Here is a 19,061-nt window from a genome sequence, read left to right on the forward strand (position 1 = left end):
TTGGGTGAACTATCCCTTTAAATGCTGTTGAAAAATCAGAAAAAAACAATACTGCAAAATATGTATTATAATGTATGTTCATAAGTTGTTGTGTTATGTTTATAAAACGTACAATTTAGTTTTTTTTTTTTTCAAATTTTCATATTATAATGAACTAATGCTATTTCTGCCAACCAAAACATGCCACTTAAGTTAGAGTAAAATTGACTGACAATATGACAACAAAATGTATGTTTTTTAAGTTGTTTTCAAAATGTATAGTTTAGTCTGCTACAGTTTGGCACAATATCTTTCTCCTTTTTCATGTTATCGTGCACTAAAATGCTATTTCTGTCAACCAAAGCAACTTTAGCTAGAGTAAAATTTACAGACATTATGACAACTAAATATTGACTCAATTTAAAAGGATCTTTTTTATCAAAAGTTAAAAACTATGAATTTGACAATAAGTGATTAGTCATTTACAGTTTAAAAAAAAAAAACTTTCCAGACCTATGTTCTTAAAAGCAAAGTCGGCTACAAGGATGTCCTTTTCCTCATAGGGTTGAACGTGTATCGATGCGGCAAAAAAATTAAGCTCCGCGGGCACAGCCAAGGTCGGGTGGCCACACATCGGGCTCCTCGCAGAGGACTATGACTGATGGCAGCCATTATGTACCGGCGGGCAAAAGGTGGAGTGCAGTCACTCGTTTATTCATGCATTCATTTGTTCGGTCCGTCACCTCAGCAGGGACCAGATGAGCTGTCTATACTGTCGGCGCGATGATCCGCCTGCCATTCATCTCAGACGGACAGCTGTCTGACACGCCCTCTGTCCATCCCCTGCTGCTGTCGCACTGCTCGCATGAACACTGATAGGAGCTCATTTAGATTAATGAGCACGGCTAGAATATATCAGTGTGCAGCAGGTGCCTCCACTTCATAGTGGGCGTACTTTAAAATATCTGCAGTGTTTGCAATCGAGCCAGAATCACAGCAGGCCAAAATATGTATTTTTCTTAAATGAATTTTAGCAACAGGGTTGATGCGTTTATATCCTGAAAGACAAGTTTGTAATGGACAAAAAGTTTGGAAAACTTAACACATGTTCGTCATTATTGAGGTGGTGACTGATAATGTGATGTGAAATCGCACTGATTGATAACACAATCTGAACAAACATGAGAAGAATTCAAGCCGAAATGACAACAAATGAGGTTGTGGAGCCATTACGACAAACCTGCCAAATAAGACACTTTTCGTGCTCAGGTTAACAGTGAAGACACATTATTTGAGATATTAATCGTGTTTTAGTTTCTCATTCTTAAGCTTAATACTTATAGGTTTACAAGGATAGTTCAAATTACCCCATGATTTATTCACCCTCGAGCCATCCTGGGTGTAATATCTAGCTTCTGGCGGCCCCCACCTTTCATATTCAACTAACGGAAAAAGTGTAACTGGCGCAACGATGATGTCGGACATAGCGTAATCATTCTGAATTGCGAGAGACGCTAAACATTCTTCTTAAGTTGAATATGGAAGGCGGTCTGCCGGAAGCTGGATATTTTAGTTATTGCTTTTATTTTAGTTAAATATGGCTATTTTTCTTACAAAAACCCACCGATATACTTCAGAAGGCCTTTATTGACCCACCCCCCGGAAACATGTGGATTACTTTTATAATGGATAGATTTTTTCACTTTATAATGGCAATTCACTGCCATTATAAAGTTTTTATATAACTCTGATTGCATTTGTCTGAGAGAAGAATGTCATATACGTCTAGGATGGCTTGACGGTGAATAAATTATGGGATTATTTTCGTTTTTGGGTGAACTATCTGTTTAAATGTTTGTTCAAATGCTATTATTAAACATATGCTTGAGCTAACATGGGATAAAATGTCTACAATCATGTATTTTTAATTTAACAAAAAAATCTTTAAAATCGGGCTTCCATTAATTCTGTATAGCAAGGCTGTACATCCACAGAGTGTGCATTAAGGGCAATGGGTCTTTTAAAAGAGTGTCTGAGAAGTGTGTTACATCCAGGACATAAAAACAAGCCATCGGAGAGTGGCAGTGACCATCTCTGGAAAAAAAAAAATAGATAAATAAAAAACAGAAAATCAATGCACCGTGGCTCAAAAGTAATTGTGAGCAATAGGAGTATCGGGAAGTCCAGTCACGTTGTGGGCAGGGCAAGCATGCTTGGGATATGTCTCTGAATTAGAGTGGTAATATGACAGGGCATTAGTGGGCTGGACCGATGATCCAATAGATTAGGAGATTGAAAGGAAAATTGAATGCGGAGCGGTTCTAAACGGAACACTCCAATTGATACCGTCAGAACAAATCAAAATCAATAGCAGGGGCTAGCGGTAATGGCCGTTAGCCATGAAAAATATAAAAGGAAGGGGAAAAAACAATCACGTACTGGCGAAAGAGACAGATGAATCAGGTGAGAGTTTAAACAGCTTGTTGAAATGCAGCTTTATAAAGCATGTTCTACAGACGCGCGCATTTGTGAACAGGACCTACCTAAGCAGTGGCTGAAAGATGACCGTGATGTTTCTGGCTCCCGGTTTACACAGGAACTTAGTCTCTCCTCCCTCAATCAGGTTATCATCAGCTCCACCTGGACAGAAAGAAGCAGGAAGAAAAGGGTAAACAGATTTTCTTCAAAAAAATTACTTTTCAATGTAATGCATTCCTGAAAAAGAATGAAACAGAATGAAAAAAAGTGAAACACAATGCTCAAAGAAGTCTTTATAGAACACAAAAAAGGTCACGTTAACTGAAAATTGTCATTTTCATTGACAGAAAATTTTTTTTGCAGTGAAAAAAAAGGAAAAATCTGAAAGCCATTCGTCATTTTGACAGATTACACTGAGGGTGATATTGTAACTTGTAACTGTTATTCTCACCCCTGTTAACTTGGGGGGGGGGGGGGAGTGGGGGGGGGGGTTCTCATGCTGTCTATCAAGTTAATGGTCAACGAATGGGTTGCGTGACAATGCATTTACAAACTGTTTTATTGACATCTTTCTGTGGTTGAACCAGATTTCGTTAAGTTGGATTGCATCTTTCAACATATTTTCTGTAATAAGTAACAAAGCAAAATTGTGATTTATTGTTTGCATCACATTCATGATGAAACCTGAAAAGTCTCTCTCTGTTCAACTTTCTCTTCATAAATACATAAATGCATAAACTAGCCTATATGCTTGTCCTGTAAGTTTGTGTATAAAACTGAAAAGGTGAACAAAAACAGCCTATTAAATGGCTTATTATCCTTAAAATATGAACATTTAAATGATGGGTAATGATGAAGATGAAGATGGAATTTTAATGACAATGCGGAAGTCTAACGCAAGCTCTGATTGGTGACATGCAGCGTAGTGGTCATTACAAAAAAGAAGCTGGCTGGTTAAATGACAATACAAAACTAAAAACTAAAAAACTAAACAAAAGGCAAAAACAGAACAAAAGAAAAAGCAAAAAAAGCTAAACAAAAAACAACAACAACACAAATAACAAAAGCAAAACAAAAAACAACAACAACACAAAAAGCAAAACAAACAACAATTAAATTGAATTAAACAAACTAAATTAAAAGCAGACCAAACAAAAAAACAAGCAAAAGTTGACTAAAAAAAATGAACAAAACAAAGCAACAAAAAAGAAAAACTAAAAAACTAAACAAAAGGCAAAAACAGAACAAAAGAAAAAGCAAAAAAGCACAAAAAGCACAACAAAAAACAACAACAAAACAAAAAGCAAAACAAACAACAATTAAATTTAAATTAAATTAAACAAACTAAATTAAAAGCGGAACAAAAAAAACAAGCAAAAGTTGATTGAAAAAAAAACTGAACAAAACAAAGCAAAGCAACAAAAAAGAAAAAAACTAAAAACAACACAAACAATTTGATTTTTTTTTAAAAGGAACAGAAAAATTGTTAAAAACAAAAAAAACAAAGCAAAAAAAGCAAAAAAATAAAAACTAAACAAAAAAGCAAAACAACAACCCAACAAAAGGCAAAAACAGAACAAAAAGCAACAAACAAAGCAATGCAAAAAAGAAAAAGTGAAGCAAAGCAAAACATAAAAGTAAAAAAAAAAAAAACTAATTTGATCAAATCTTTGCAATTAGATAGCTGGAGAGAAAAATACAAGACTCCCCCTCCTCTTTCTCCCATTTTCTCATCTGTGTCTGTGCGTAGTCCTGCGCTAACAGGGTTAATAAGAAAATCATGGCCGTGTAACTCTCATGATGAGGCAGGCCCCCCCAAAAAATGAACTGAGCTCCAATCCTTATTAGCTCCACTCATCCACAAGTAATCAATATAATTGACAGCAAGAGAATCAAGTCTGCCATCAATAAGAACAATCCCGGGCGGACAGAAGGTGTGTGCGTGGCCTCGTGGGTCGATGAATAGAAGTGCCACTGCGGCAGGCCACTGGCATCTCTCTCTCTCTCGCACTGTGACAATGTTATTCATTAAAATTTCACAGCCCTTTGAGATTTGCCACTGGAGAGACTGCTGTAACTACGTAGCACTAAGCCTGGGCACCGCTATCCTGACAAACACCATACAGGAAACATACACATCCAAGATACTCGTGTGCACATCACACACACACGCACACACGCAGACACACACACACACGCAGACACACACACACACACACAAGCCCTCGGTGGAGAATCTCTTTAATTGCTTTTATCAGTCCGTTACAAAAGATTTCTTGCCCAGGGGATGGGAAATGAGTCCAGACCCAGGAACACAAATTAACGCCAGAAGATTTCTGTGACACACATTTATCACGCGTGTGATGGATTTGGATTCCCATGGAATTACAAGTGAAGCAAAAGAGTGTGCTTGCATGATTTGTGTCCAATGCTCTGATCTCAGACCCACTGATACGGGTCTGGAATCGGAGTCACCCTGTGTTCATTGTTCTGAGAGGCAGGACGTGCTTCAAATGAAAAATGCGTTCACCTTTTACCGCACTAAAAAGCCTGCAGTGCACCTGTCCAGCATTCAAACGCACCTCCCGCTGCCGCTCCCGTCATTTCCACCTTCCTGACATTCTTCATGGAGCACGTTCTGATGAAAAGCTCTCTCTCTCTCTCTTATTTCATTTCCAGCACTTTTTCTCATTAAACAGACAAGAGGATTCTTTATCCTCTCTAAAAGCTTTCCGGTTGGAGCTCTGGCTGTTTTTTAAAGTTGTTGCTCAGGAAAGGGAACTCATCTTCCTTAGCTTCCTGTTTCTCTTTTTCTCTCGATCTAACCAATCTCTCTCCTGCTAATTCAATTAAGACTCAATTACAACTTCAAAACAAGAGAACACAGCTGCTGCAGCAAACACTCACTACGCTGACTACCTAGACAAGCGACAGGAGGAGAGAAAAACACAGAGAACTGTTACAAAGAAGAGTTGCATGATAAAAATGAGGGAGGAAATAGGTAAACAACAACTGCAAATATTGACAGTTTCTGCCAATCGCATGTTAATCTGGAGCATCCTCCATACCTCTGAAGAATCTTCAGTTTTATCATATTTATAAAAGATAGATACGCTGTACCGATTCTTTCGGAAAACAGCCGGACTCGTGGAGGCGTGCAGAGGCCGGAGCTAAAGAGTCACAGGCGCACACACACGTTTGTTTTTGTGAAATGTGGGGACATTCCATACGCGTAATTTTTTTATACTGTACAAACCGTATTTTCTATCCCCTTACACTGCCCCTGCACCTAAACCTACCCATCACAGGAAACATTCTGCATTTTTACTTTCTCAAAAAAACTCATCCTGTTTGATTTATAAGCTATTTTAAAAGTGGGGACATGGGTAATGTCCTCATATTTCAACCTCTCCTTGTAATACCTGTGTCATACCCATGTCATTATCCACATTTGTGTCACGCACAACATGCACACACACACACACACACACGTAGTGTTTCCATGTTTTATGGGGACTTTCCATAGGCATAATTGTTTTTATACTGTACAAACCGTATTTTCTAACCCCCTATACACTGCCCCTACCCCTGAACCTAACCATCACAGGAAACATTCTGCATTTTTACTTTCTCAAAAAAAACTCCTTCTGTATGATTTATAAGATGTTTTCCTCATGGGGACCAAAAAATGTCCCCCCAAGGACAAGGATTTTGGATATTGCCATCTTTGTGAGGACATTTTGGGATTACCAGCCCAAAACACACACACACACACACACACACACACACACACACACACACACACACACACACACACACACACACACACACACACACACACACACACACACACACACACACACACACACACACACACACACACACACACACACACACACACACACACACACACACACACACACACACGATGCCAACAAATCACAAACATTTAATGTAGTTAATGACTGTGAACAAACAAATACACTTGCTAAACTATTGCTGCTCTGGAAAAACAAACTGCATCCACTGTTTCCTTAATGCTGGGTTATTTGGGAAGCTGAACAAGTTTATCTTTCCCTCACAACCAAAATCACACTTTTTTAGAGACATTGTTGATTTTGTGGTCTAAAAACAAAATGTCAACGCTGCCGTCGACTTCCGTAGCCCAAACAAAGCTTGTTGATGCTCCTGCTCTCGCTCTGGTTGATGTGCACACGTCCTCATCCGGGAGAAGTGCCCATACAAGGAATTCTACCCTTTATGATGTCATACAGGGCCAAAAAAACCTTCCGAAACGTATTCAAATCCTGAATGAGTGTATTTGGCAATAGGGATGCGCGGTATTCCGGTACTGGAAAAATACCGGGATATATTTTATTTAAAACGGTACGATATCATGATTTTACGCATTTCGGTATATGCTACTGTTCCGAAGTTCACCGCTAGATGGCAGTGCGCGCTACCCAAACTGACGCGAAACCGGCAAATGTGACAACATAGACGAACAAAAAGGAAAGCAGTTGAATCTCACTCAAGATGCCCAAAACAAATTAATAAAGAGAGGAGTAGAAGTAAAATTTGTAATTACTTTGCTTATAAAAATGATGAAGAACCAGCAAACCTAGCCAAGCATATGTCACTATCCTGACTTTAAGACTTCTTAAGAGATCGACGTCAGGTGAGTGCATCATTCAAACCATCTCATTTAGACATTTATTTTCTTGTAACACTGATCAACACATATACATAACATAAGATCGAATATCACAAAATCTCCAGCTTTTGTTTCAACCAATGACATTTAGATCTCGTTATATTTGCACACGTACTACTGCACTATTTACATTCGCGTTAGACACAACCGACTGTGTTTATGTGAATACTCACTAAAGACAGACATTTTTACATCATTTTGTGTATTTGACTGTTTAAGGAAACAATTTGGATTGTGCGAGCTCTAAGTTTGAAGCTTGTGAGTGTCGTTGGTATGAGCTCATATCCCATGTAACTGTTATTACGAAATGCTATAAAATCGCTTGCATGTTCAAATTTGATTTCCATTAGCCATCCCGAAACAAACGTGAAAATGTTGAATCAGAGCATGCAGACTGCTTTAGTGCAATGTCTTTTGTAACCAGATTTGCTAATTTAGAGAGATTTTGCTGAAATTATTTCTCACAAGAAAGTTTTCAAATGACTAATTTGATGTGATAATCTTTGTTGATTAATTTACTAATAAACATTTGTGGTAATTTTCCACTTTCTAAACTCAAAACTTGCATAATTGTACTCATTCTCGCGCCAAATACCCGCGGCAATATCCGACTGTGTGGAATCGTTTTAATATCGGTACTTCGGTATTAAAGTGTGGTACCGTACCGAAGCCACAATTGTGGTATCGAGCCATCCCTATTTGGCACAGAAATATTCTGTCATATGTCTGTTTATAGACATTTTGTCCATATTTAGCAAGAGAATCCAACTCTTTAACAGTGCAAATAAGTCAGGCTGTATGAAATAGCGTTAGACCCCCCCCCCCCCCCCCCATATTATTTAGTTTTGCAGAGTGTCATAAGTTTTTCACCAGACATGTTCATAGCTGTCAAATAATTGCAATTACTGTACATTTTCCAGATATTATTTCAAATAAAAATAATAAGAAATGTGTATTTGTAATAATAATAATAATAATAATAATAATAATAATAATAATAATAAGTAGTATTATAGTTATAATCATTATTATTTTATAATAACTCTTATTGTTATTATTATCAAAAAAGCATTTGAAAAAATATATAACAATGTATAAAAATCCTTATCGTTGACCATTACTAGTTTCTACTTTTATTTTTTTACTTATTTCTTTTTTATTTTGAATACAATTTCAATAAATATTGTACAAGCACTCATTTAATTTGTACCATTTTTTCACTTGCTGTCATTAGATTATATCATACATCACTTTGCTCTCTACATCAGTATGAGCCATTAAAAGCCCCAAAACAGTCGATCACTTATTAAAAACACATAAATGAAAGATCCGCTAGCCAGCAGGTCAAAGAGTTATGCATCCAGATTGTGCGGTTACATTTAATGGCACAGACGGATGAGAAAATGTCATCCCACGCCAGCCTGGCTTGACTCAAATCATTATTCAGATTGTAGTACATATTAATGAAGCTCCATTAAAATGTTGTCAGCACGACATACTTTGACTGGAAAAACAACTGGCCAACATCTGCTCTGTTAAATATGAACAATCATTTATAAACAGAAGTTTAACAAGTTATATCAACATTCAAAAAATAAACACATGAATAAATGGCCGACGAGTTAGCTGGTCCAATTTATTATGTGCCTCCACATCTTTTGCTGGTTTATTATTATGCTGAAGAGTGTTTTCTTTAATAATCTATGTGTGCATAAGATCATGCGAGAGGTGTTAAAGCCTAGCGGCCCCCTGTAGTTACAGCTAATCTAGGATCGGGATGCACCTTTACATCAAATTTACATTTCTATTATTGGCAGACATTCTCTTACAGAAGCGACTTACACGAAAGTGCACGTATTGTGTAAGTAAGTCTGATGAGTGAAAAGTGTGTGACTGCGCATACACACACACACCTCCCACTCATGTCAGCCCCCATGTAATCAAGCCAACCAGTGACTTAGTGAAATTGCATTAGCTACACTTTCGTGGGTTTGATTAGAAATGGGTTTGATCTGAGATGTGCTCTGTCCCTGCCCGGATCTACAGCAGAGAAACATGTAGCGCCTTCACTAACACCAGCCGTCCCAGCGGATCTATCTGCGCATGCGTGTCTGCATGCGAAACAAACAAATGCATGTCAGTGTGTAAGGGCAAGCAATCATGCCGAAAAAGAGGGAGAGAGAGAGAGAGATCACTCGATATTGGAGCACCATTTTTGTAACCCATACAGTCAACTCTGATCCAGGTACTATGTGTGTTTACAATAATAATATTGGAATAATTGGAATAATACAGAAATAACACTCAAACTCTCATTCAAAGACTAATATAAAGTATACTGTGACCCCAGAGTACCTGGACACTTGAAACTTGTATGGTCACACTGAAACTGAAACATTCAAAAATACCAGTGCATTTTATTTGACAATCAGTTTGTCAGTCAAGTGGCCAGAACATTCTTTTTTTCAATAATCTTAAGTTTTAACATTGTATCTATCATATGTAATCTAATATCACGTGTTCAGATACCACTATTTAATAATCTTAATTTTAAACAATGCATCTGTTGTTTTAAAATGATATATTTTTTTCAAGTGTATTATTCCTATTATTATTATTATTATTATTATTATTTAAAACAATATATACATTGTTAAAATTTAGATTTAGACACTTTATTGATAAACTTTTTATTTTTATATATTTATTATTATTATAGTCATTGCCATCGTTGTTTAAAAGTAATAAGTATTCGTTACATAACAAATAAATCAATAAAGCCTATTTTTTTTCTAAGCGTGCTATCATCCTTTAAAATGATAGTCACTGCTTTGATATTTTGATATCTAATGACACTTACACATTTTTAAAGGGTTAGTTCACCCACAAATTACATTTCTGTTATACATTTCAAAACCATAGGACCTTAGAGAGCTTATTACCACTTTCAAGGCCCAGAAAGGTAGTGAAGACATCATAAATAATCCATGTGACTACAGTAGTTCAACCCTAATGTCATGAAGCGACGAGAATACTTTTTGTGTGCAAAGTTTTTTTTTTTAAAACCATTTCTTCTCTTCTGTGTCAGTCTCTGGCGTGGTAATAACATTGCAGTCTATGGAGGGGATTTAATCAAAAATATCTTCATTCGTGTTATACGAAGATGAACAAATGTTTTTTACGGGTTTGGGACAACATAAGGGTGAGTAATTACTGACAGAAATTAAATCTTTAAAAACATAAACATATTTGAAAATACACGTAAACTCAAGGCACAAAACCATTCCCTGTTTGCACAGTGCTCTGGCTTGGTCTCCACAGGTTGGTTATCAGTTGAGCAGCCACAGACAGACAGGCTACACAGCACAAACCCAAACCAGCTGCCAGGTTTCTCCTAACAAAACAGAATGAAGATCGACAGGTGTGTGCATGTGTGGCCAATCAGTGCTGTCAGGCAGAAACCTCCAACTTGAAAAAGAACAGGCCAATTTTCAATAATTCATGACTTCCCAGTTGGCCTGGTTATAATTCCTCTGCCATGTCTTCATGTCTGATTGGCTTCTGATGAGACTCCTCTATTATTAAAACTCATTTGAGGGGACAATATTCCAATATTTCCGGCCAGGAGAGAGCCGAGACCACTAGTGCAGTGTGTTGACAATGCATTGAGATGACAATTAAACAAATTAATGAATGAATACATAATTGTTTCCGAATAGAGTTGGATCAATTATTAATTATGGCATGGTGGGCAATTCCCCTTGCTTCGGATATGATGCTTTTCTACATGTATTTTTAATAAGGTCAGGTTGACAGCTCTGAATGTCTGCACTTAGAGCAAAATAACTTTGGGAATGTTTTTTGGGAAAAAAGCCTCCACAGCCTCGTGGAGAAGTTTAGCTGTAATGCACATTTCGGTTCAAATTCAGTACGAATCTTATGCAAATCAAACACTTCAGCTTTAAATTTTTACCTTTAGCCTCACCAGTCCTAAATATTCAGTTACATCCTTGCTTTTATCTGAACTATTCTATAAATTCATTCACTGAAACAACTCCAACGCCAATAGATGCCTCCCAAGGTTGAAAACGCGAGACGGTAGTGAAGGTAGTGAAGTCAAGTTGTTGATTAGAGTGGCCACAATCTGCTCCTCCCCAAAAATAATGGTATGTCTAGTCTCCGTCTAACTGATCTGATTACTGAGCCATCACTAGTACATCATTTGACTCCATTAAAAACGAGAAAATATATCAACCCCGCCCCTTCCAATCCAAACCGCATGCCCATAATAGTCAGTCTTAGTCAGTCACTTTGTCAAAATATTCCTGTCCCAGTTTCTTTATTTCTAATCTGGTATTTGGATGTAGGGATGCAATATTATTAGTACGATTATAGTCTGATAAATACTCACGGTTTCACAATTAATTTCACAACAATGTATAATCACATGAATACTCTTTAGATTTTAAAGTATTTTTTTACTCCCTTTTGAACTAGAAATAACAAAATAACCAAATAATACAGCGCAAAATAATAATGAAGAAAAAAGTCCATCTCTCTCTTTGGAATGATAGATATTGACTATATTATGGGGAAGCACGTGCAAAGCACTGCTACTTGGGCGCAGAGATATCATGCAACACATTGCGATCGCTCAACAGCTGGAGGAGGATGAGAGCCGTGATATCTCTGCGTCCAAGTAGCAGTGCTTCGTCTGTGCTTCCCCATAATATAGTCCCAAAAGAATATCTGCCTAGGAAATCACCTAGTCTTAATCTGCATCGGTATTTGAAGACACAGGCCACAAGAAGTAATTGGGGTGGGGTGGGGGGGGGGGGGGTCACTTTTACTCGGGACATGCTAGCTGGCAACATAGGATTCTATTCATAATGCTAAGCTAAGCTAACGGCGACCCTGCCAAACTAAAACAATGCATGCACTGAGACAAAATGCATTTAGCCACATATAAATTTAGGAAAGAAGTTGAATAAGCTCTATTTATAAAAACGGTGGAGTGTTTCCTTTAGGAAAAAAAAGAAAAAAAAAAGTAAAATAGTGATACCACACATATTAACTGGACTGATGAAGAGATACAATCTACTCAAAGGATTGAGGAAAGAAAAGAATTGTGTTTGATCAAAAATACAGTAAATCCGTAATAGTGTGAAATATTACTACTTTTTTCTATTTTTATATATCTATCTTGCGTGTCACTTGAACATCACGAAATCATTCTAATTTGCTGATTTCTTACTATTATCAATGTTGAAAACAGTTATGCTGCTTAATATCTGTGGAAACTGTGATACTTTTTTCCAGGACTCAATGATGAAAAGACCATTCAAAAGATCAGCATTTATTTCAAATATAATTCTTTTGTAACATAAATGTTTTTAAGGACACTCTTTTTTAATGCATCCTTGAATGGTGAATAAAAGTATTAATTATTTAAAAAATGCTTTTTGAACAGTAGTCTATAGTAGGCTAAGTGACAAGACACTTAGCTCAGGAGAACAACACAACATTTTTGCACATTTTATGAAATGCTCAATGATGAAATACATGACTCTCAAATACTTTGCACGTGCATTTAAAATGTTTTAACTCATTATCGTGTAATGGATGCTGAGTATGAATTGTCATATGCAGTAAAAGACAACAATACTCAAGCACTGTAAAAGGCTTTGCACAAACTCAACAAATAGCTTCCCTCCTGTAGGCTGTTTATCTCTTCAGAACTTAGAACTGCACATTATATATGAGCTTCTTCAACTTTTGACCTCCCACAAAATGATCATAGATATTACGTGCAAAAAATACGTGCAAAATATGGTTATGCAACCATAATCAAAGTACTATCTCAATATTCAAAGCGCAAATAGAGACCAGATTTGTCTTCAAGCATGATACAAGAGCTACGAGATGTTTACAGCTACACAGCCCTGACTAGGATAGCTTTCATAATGGGAGATATGCATGCATGATCAGAAAGCCGCTTTCAAAAAGCGGGGTACTGAAATTCCATTTGAATGCGTGCTCATGTTTACTTTCGCTTTCAATTTTGCGATTGCGCGTACTCCGTTAATGTTAAACCGGGGTGTACAGTCAGTGTGACACTTCCAAACATGGACTACCCAGAAATGTCTAACCCAGGATAAATGTGAGCAGTGTGAAAAATGCAACAAATAACCCAGGATTATTTTAACCATGGGTTTAGCCATTTCTGCCTATGTTGTCTATCCATCTCTCTATCTCTTTCTCCCATAGGCAACCTCTGTTGAATCTCATTGCGATTGGAGGACAGGAACATAAGATTTGAGACGGGTCTCTGCTGCCCTCTCAAGCTCCACTGATTTAGAATCAGAGAGCCAGTGATTGTGATTGTGTTTAAAAGGCTGTTCCACTCATCCAGACATCATCATCATCATCACCCTTGTTCTCTGTCCTCTCTTTCACCTTTTCCCCCTCTCCTCCTCGCTCCACCCTATACCCCCCACACCCCACCACTTCTCCTTCAATCACGCCAATCCCAAATGAAAGGTAAACAAGCCTGTGACAGCCACGGTGATGATGGTCTCGTTGATTAAAATTAGCACAGGTTGTGAAACACAGACACACGCGCTCACTCAGACAAAGTATAATTATGTGTCTGCCCTCAGTCTGATAGCAGCTACCACAAACTACCCGCAAGACAAGCTATAGAGCTTCAGAAATGCAAATAAAAAGTTTTATCTACACTTTGTTGACCTTGTGAATCAGCATTAAACATCAAGTTCTTCAAATATGAATTCAAACAGGGCCATTTTTACTCTAACCACCCAAATATTAACAAAAAAAAATTACTATTTACCATTTCCTTTCTTAGTTCCATTTCATGAAGGAGGAAAGCAGCAAGAGTCTCCCTGTCAATACCCACAGCACCACTGATATGTTATTACCCTCCAAGTCCATTTCAGCCAATCACAGGCCAATCTCATCTCACCACTGCAGTAATTCAATAATGTGTCCATGATGAGATCCACCTCAGGACTTCACTCATCACAGTCACACCCCACTCCCAAGAAAAAAAACAACACAATCACGGCCCGTAATGCTGTTTCAACCCTAATCAGCTTCTGCTATAAAATTACTTGGAAACAGATTGAACATGAAGCATCCGCCCAGACCGCATGCCAGCTGACTGCTGCTTTGCTCTGTGAATGTGACGGAACTGGGGTGAGAGTGAATTTCTGTATTTGACTTTATGATCTGTGGCTCAAAGCCATCAAAAGCATACGAAACTGGCCATGCATGGGTGTTTTTCCTGTCCATTATAAGTTCTGCTTGGCAGATTGTACAATATGACTCTTAAGATCTTAGGTAAAATTCAACACTGCAATATATGTATTGTATTATTTATATACAGCGATCAGGCATAAGTAGCATTATGACCACCTTTTTAATATTGTGCTGCCAAAACAGCCCCGAGTCGTCGAGGCATGGGCTCCACTAGACCCGTGAAGTTGTGCTGTGGTATCTGGTAGAAAGATGTTAGCAGCAGATCATTTAAGTCCTGTAAGTTGCGAGGTGGGGCCTCCATGGATCGGACTTGTTTGTTCAGCACGTCCCACAGATGCTTGATTGGACTGAGAGCTGAGGATTTTGGAGGCCAAGTTAACTCTTCAAACTCATTGTTGTTGTCCTCAAATTATTCCTACACCATTTTTGCTTTGTGTCAGGGCACATTATCCTTCTGAAAGAGGCCACAGCCCCAGAATACCATTTACATGAAAGGGGGTACATGGTCTGCAACAATTTTTAGGTAAGTGGTACGTGTCAAAGTAACATCCACATGGATTGCAGTACCCAAGGTTTCCCAGCAGAACATTGCCAAAAGCATCACACTGCCTCCGCCGGCTTGCTTTCTTCCCATAGTGCATCCTGGTGCCATGTGTTCCATAGGTAATTGCCGCACATGCACCAACCCACCAACATGATGTAAAATACATTTCAGATTTTTTCAGATCAGGCCACCTTCTTCTATTGCTCTCTGGTCCAGTTCTGATGCTCACATGCCCACTGTTGCCACTTTCGGCAGTGGTCAGGGTCAGCATGGGCACCCTGACTGGTCTGTGGCTATGCAGACTCATAATAAACAAACTGCGATGCACTGTGTATTCTGACACCTTTCTATCAGAACCAGCATTAACTTCTTGAGCAAATTGTCTGTTTGATCAGACAACACAGGCCAGCCTTCGCTCCTCACAAGCTTCAATGAGCCTTGGTCACCCATTACCCTGTCGTCAGTTCACCACTGTTCCTTCGTTGACGGATGGACGGATGGATGAAAGGACAGACAGACAGATCGACAGACAGAAATACAGATAGACAGAATCCCTTTAGGGAGGGTAACATGGTAAATTAGAAAATGAAAATAAACAGGCTCTCCAACAACAGAACAAGATAAGTTGAGGATGTCCTAATGGCTCAAACAGCACTCTAGCACACACACTAGCACTGGAAACTGATTGGCATGAAGTGTGTATTGCAGTTCTGTTGACGCTCCACAGCTGGTGTTCCGCTCTTATTTGTTTGGATTCAATTTGATGTGCCGGATGAGGAGCCAAGGGAACAAATAAAATGAAAAAACAAAAGGAAAACCAACACAGCATTAAGGAGTAATTTAATTGCTCATTTCTCTATCGCTTGTTCCAGCCGACTCTCTTCCTCAGACGCAGGTATGAGCCATGATGTTTCAACATCTGTGGCTATAAAGACTCCAGCCAGATCTATTGGTTATCTATTCATTAAGTTAAATCAGGTGTTTAAGAAATGATCAAGGTTTCAGCCAGAGAAACACACACAATAGATGATATTTAATCAATTCTCTTACACACATGGGCACATGCACACGCCATCTCGCTTAAAGAGCCATTTAAGGAGCTTCGCTCTCATGTGGCGTCTAGAGGGTCATATCTTCTCTTACTTTGGGCTCCATCAGGCCTCATTTAGCACACAGATCATCAAGCATACACACACACACACAGAATATCAGGCACACCAGTCTGTGACATACATACAGTAACAATGCCATTTCCTCAAACTACTAATGCTGCTTATTTCTACTTGTGATGTTCTGAGACTTTTCTTAAAGGTATAGCTCAGACAAAATAATGTACGTGTCCTCGTGTCTTTTGAATCCTGATTGACTTACTTTCTTCTACGAAACACAAAATGAGTTTTTAATAAGAGAATGTCCAAGCTGCTCTTTTAAATATAATGAAAGTATAAGGTATCAGTGAGTAATAACAACTTACATTTATTCACACAAAGCTATTAAATGGCTTAAAGGGAGTTGTGATGTAGCTTGCAAACAACTATTATTATACTTTATGGTGTTCTTTTTCTTGACAGCTCTCGTCCCCAATCCATTTCCTTGCATGGAAAAAAAGCTGCATTTCTATTCTTTAAATGAAATATCCCTCTAATCATGACTAAATGCACAAAAACTATCAAACCAATCAGTCTCATTGTCTTTTGAGGTATTTTCAGGTGCGTTTCATCTGGATTAAAATCCCCAAAAACAAACTTCTGACCTTTATGTGTCCTTCCTATTCCTCTTGTCGGTGTCCATCAAACATGCTTTGATTGAGTGTCAAACAGTGAAGCCCCTCTTCAACAATCACACCTAACAATGCTCCCTGTAGCGTCTGTCTGTCTCTCTCATCTTTTCTTTCGCTCTCGGTGACTCTCAGTAGGAATGCCTGATTGCATACTGTCTTTGGTGCTCTAAAACAGATGCTAAGAAATGCCAATGCTGAATACAGAGGATATGGGGGCTAATCAACATCTACAAAAATAAAAGGTCAAGAGGGAAAAGAAAGAGCATGAATGAAAGAAAGCTAGTGAGCAAGAACAAAAGAAAGAAACAGAAAGGTCAAGGCCACCAATATCTGGCATGGATCAGATCATGATGCATGCAAAACAATAACAAACAAAGAAATTCACAAAAATGTAATAGCCCATAGAACATTTTGTTTTATGAATATCTGAGCATGCAATAAATCAAAAGAAAGAGCGGACCCTCTTCTTTTAACAAACAAGCAAAAGAAACAAACTTCTTTTAACTAAAAAGTAACAAACTTCTTTTAACTAAACAAACAAGCAAAAGAAACATTTTATTTTAGCTTCATGCATTCCTTTTTTCTATCAACACTTGAATATGGGTAAGTTTCATTTTAAAAAAAAAGCAACATTGTGAACAAAAAGTTGAGAATATCACGTTTTTGTGAAAGACTGTATCCAGATCCGATTCAGAGCGACGATCAAACACAGATGGAGTCCATCAACACCCCTAAAGCTTGCACAGTCCTACAGCTTGTCCTGGGTCGACATTTCATTCAGTAACATTAGGCAGTTTTGATTAATATTCTGTTTAATGTTGTTGATCACGTTATTTTTTTTTAACATATGCATTTGCTTACATACATTTGCTTGTTTTACTGCGTTTTCCTCGCGCGTTTTTATCAGAAAATTCACTCATTCAAAAGATGCGTAATAGCACCCCTAGCGTCTAACAGTGACATGGAAACCCGTAAAAATTCTGTGTTTGGCAGGGAAGCTAATAACAGGAAAGTCTGTGTTTGGCGGGGAAAGAGTTAATAACTAGAGAGATTAACATTATTTATATATTATATTTTTTAGAAAATTAAATTAAATAAATTACAATAATAATACAAAAATAATAAAAAATATATAAATGATGTGGAGTGTAAATGTAGCTAAAAAGTGGTTAAAGTAAAGGAAGAAGAAAAAAGATAAGCAAAAAAATCAAACCATGTTTGTGTATGAAGGATAAAAATATATCACATTCGCCTGCTTTATGTGGCAAAATTTAATATTTATATAACAAAGTTCAATCTCATTTCAAGTTTGACTCAAGTATTGATGGGCTCGATGATTAAAAACCATGTTACTCTTGAACTCGGTGGAAAGATTCAATTAAAAATGAAATGATGCTTTGAAGGAAAAAAAAACCTTGCTAACCTTGGATATATTTGAACAATTCAGAAAATCTTTCTGCAAAGGTGCACAGATTTATATGAAACCCCTCTGTTTATCAGTGCTGATTCAGAATTGAATCTCCGTTAGGATGTGAAACCTAAATCAGCACTCTGACTTTGAAGAGTTTGAAAAAGCTCTTTTCGCGATAGAGAGTGAGTTATCTGGAAGTGCCTTTAAGGCTAGAGAGTTTCTGATGGAGAAACTACTAAAAGGACAGTCTGACACCATCCACAAACACAACAACTTTCGTTAGTGTAGAGAAATCTGACAGAGCTCATATAGTCGCACACACACTTTCACACACACGCCCATATACACCTCCTCACTCCACTGGTGAGGGATTTTTCCATTTGCACCTCTCCTACCCCTATTGTGCTTCACAAATCAGAGCGACAGACAACAACTCTCCTCCGCCCACAGCCCTGCCACTCACCGTGATCCACCTCTCTCACACTCTTTCTCTCTCTGGGGAACACCAGCATCATGCATAAACAAGACCTTCCCTTTATCCTCTCGCTATAAGCCTAGAGGAGAAAACTTAATTTGTATACGTGTGTTCAGAGAAGAAGACGAATCTCCCTGCTTTGTGATAATCCCTTCCCAACACGCAATGAGCTTTTCTGTCTCTTTTTTTCTTCTATCTCTGCTTTGTTTGGTTTGCAGGTTTGTGGGATTGAAGTGACATGAGGAATAGGACAGACATATGAATATATATAAGACATATAGCATTATTACTCCTGGATCCATCATATATAAAACAGAAAACAAAATCTGCTATTGTCAATCATAGATCATCCAGATTCTTTTTGGGATTGTATACTGAGCCCTGATGCTCAAGTGAGAAGTG

The 19,061-nt window shown here is 37.9% G+C and overlaps 1 protein-coding gene across 1 annotated transcript in view; it reads right to left on the reverse strand.

Annotated features, from left to right (window-relative positions):
* The window catches only part of exoc4 (exocyst complex component 4), a 153,693-nt gene that overhangs the window by 88,086 nt on the left and 46,546 nt on the right, over nt 1–19,061 (reverse strand). Inside the window, exon 10 of the mRNA XM_067427352.1 lies at nt 2,523–2,619. Within this exon, the coding sequence (XP_067283453.1) occupies nt 2,523–2,619 (97 nt within the window). The remainder of the gene's footprint in view (nt 1–2,522; nt 2,620–19,061) is intronic.

This window comes from Pseudorasbora parva, chromosome 20 (assembly GCF_024679245.1).
Source record: "Pseudorasbora parva isolate DD20220531a chromosome 20, ASM2467924v1, whole genome shotgun sequence".
Lineage (NCBI taxonomy): Eukaryota > Metazoa > Chordata > Actinopteri > Cypriniformes > Gobionidae > Pseudorasbora > Pseudorasbora parva.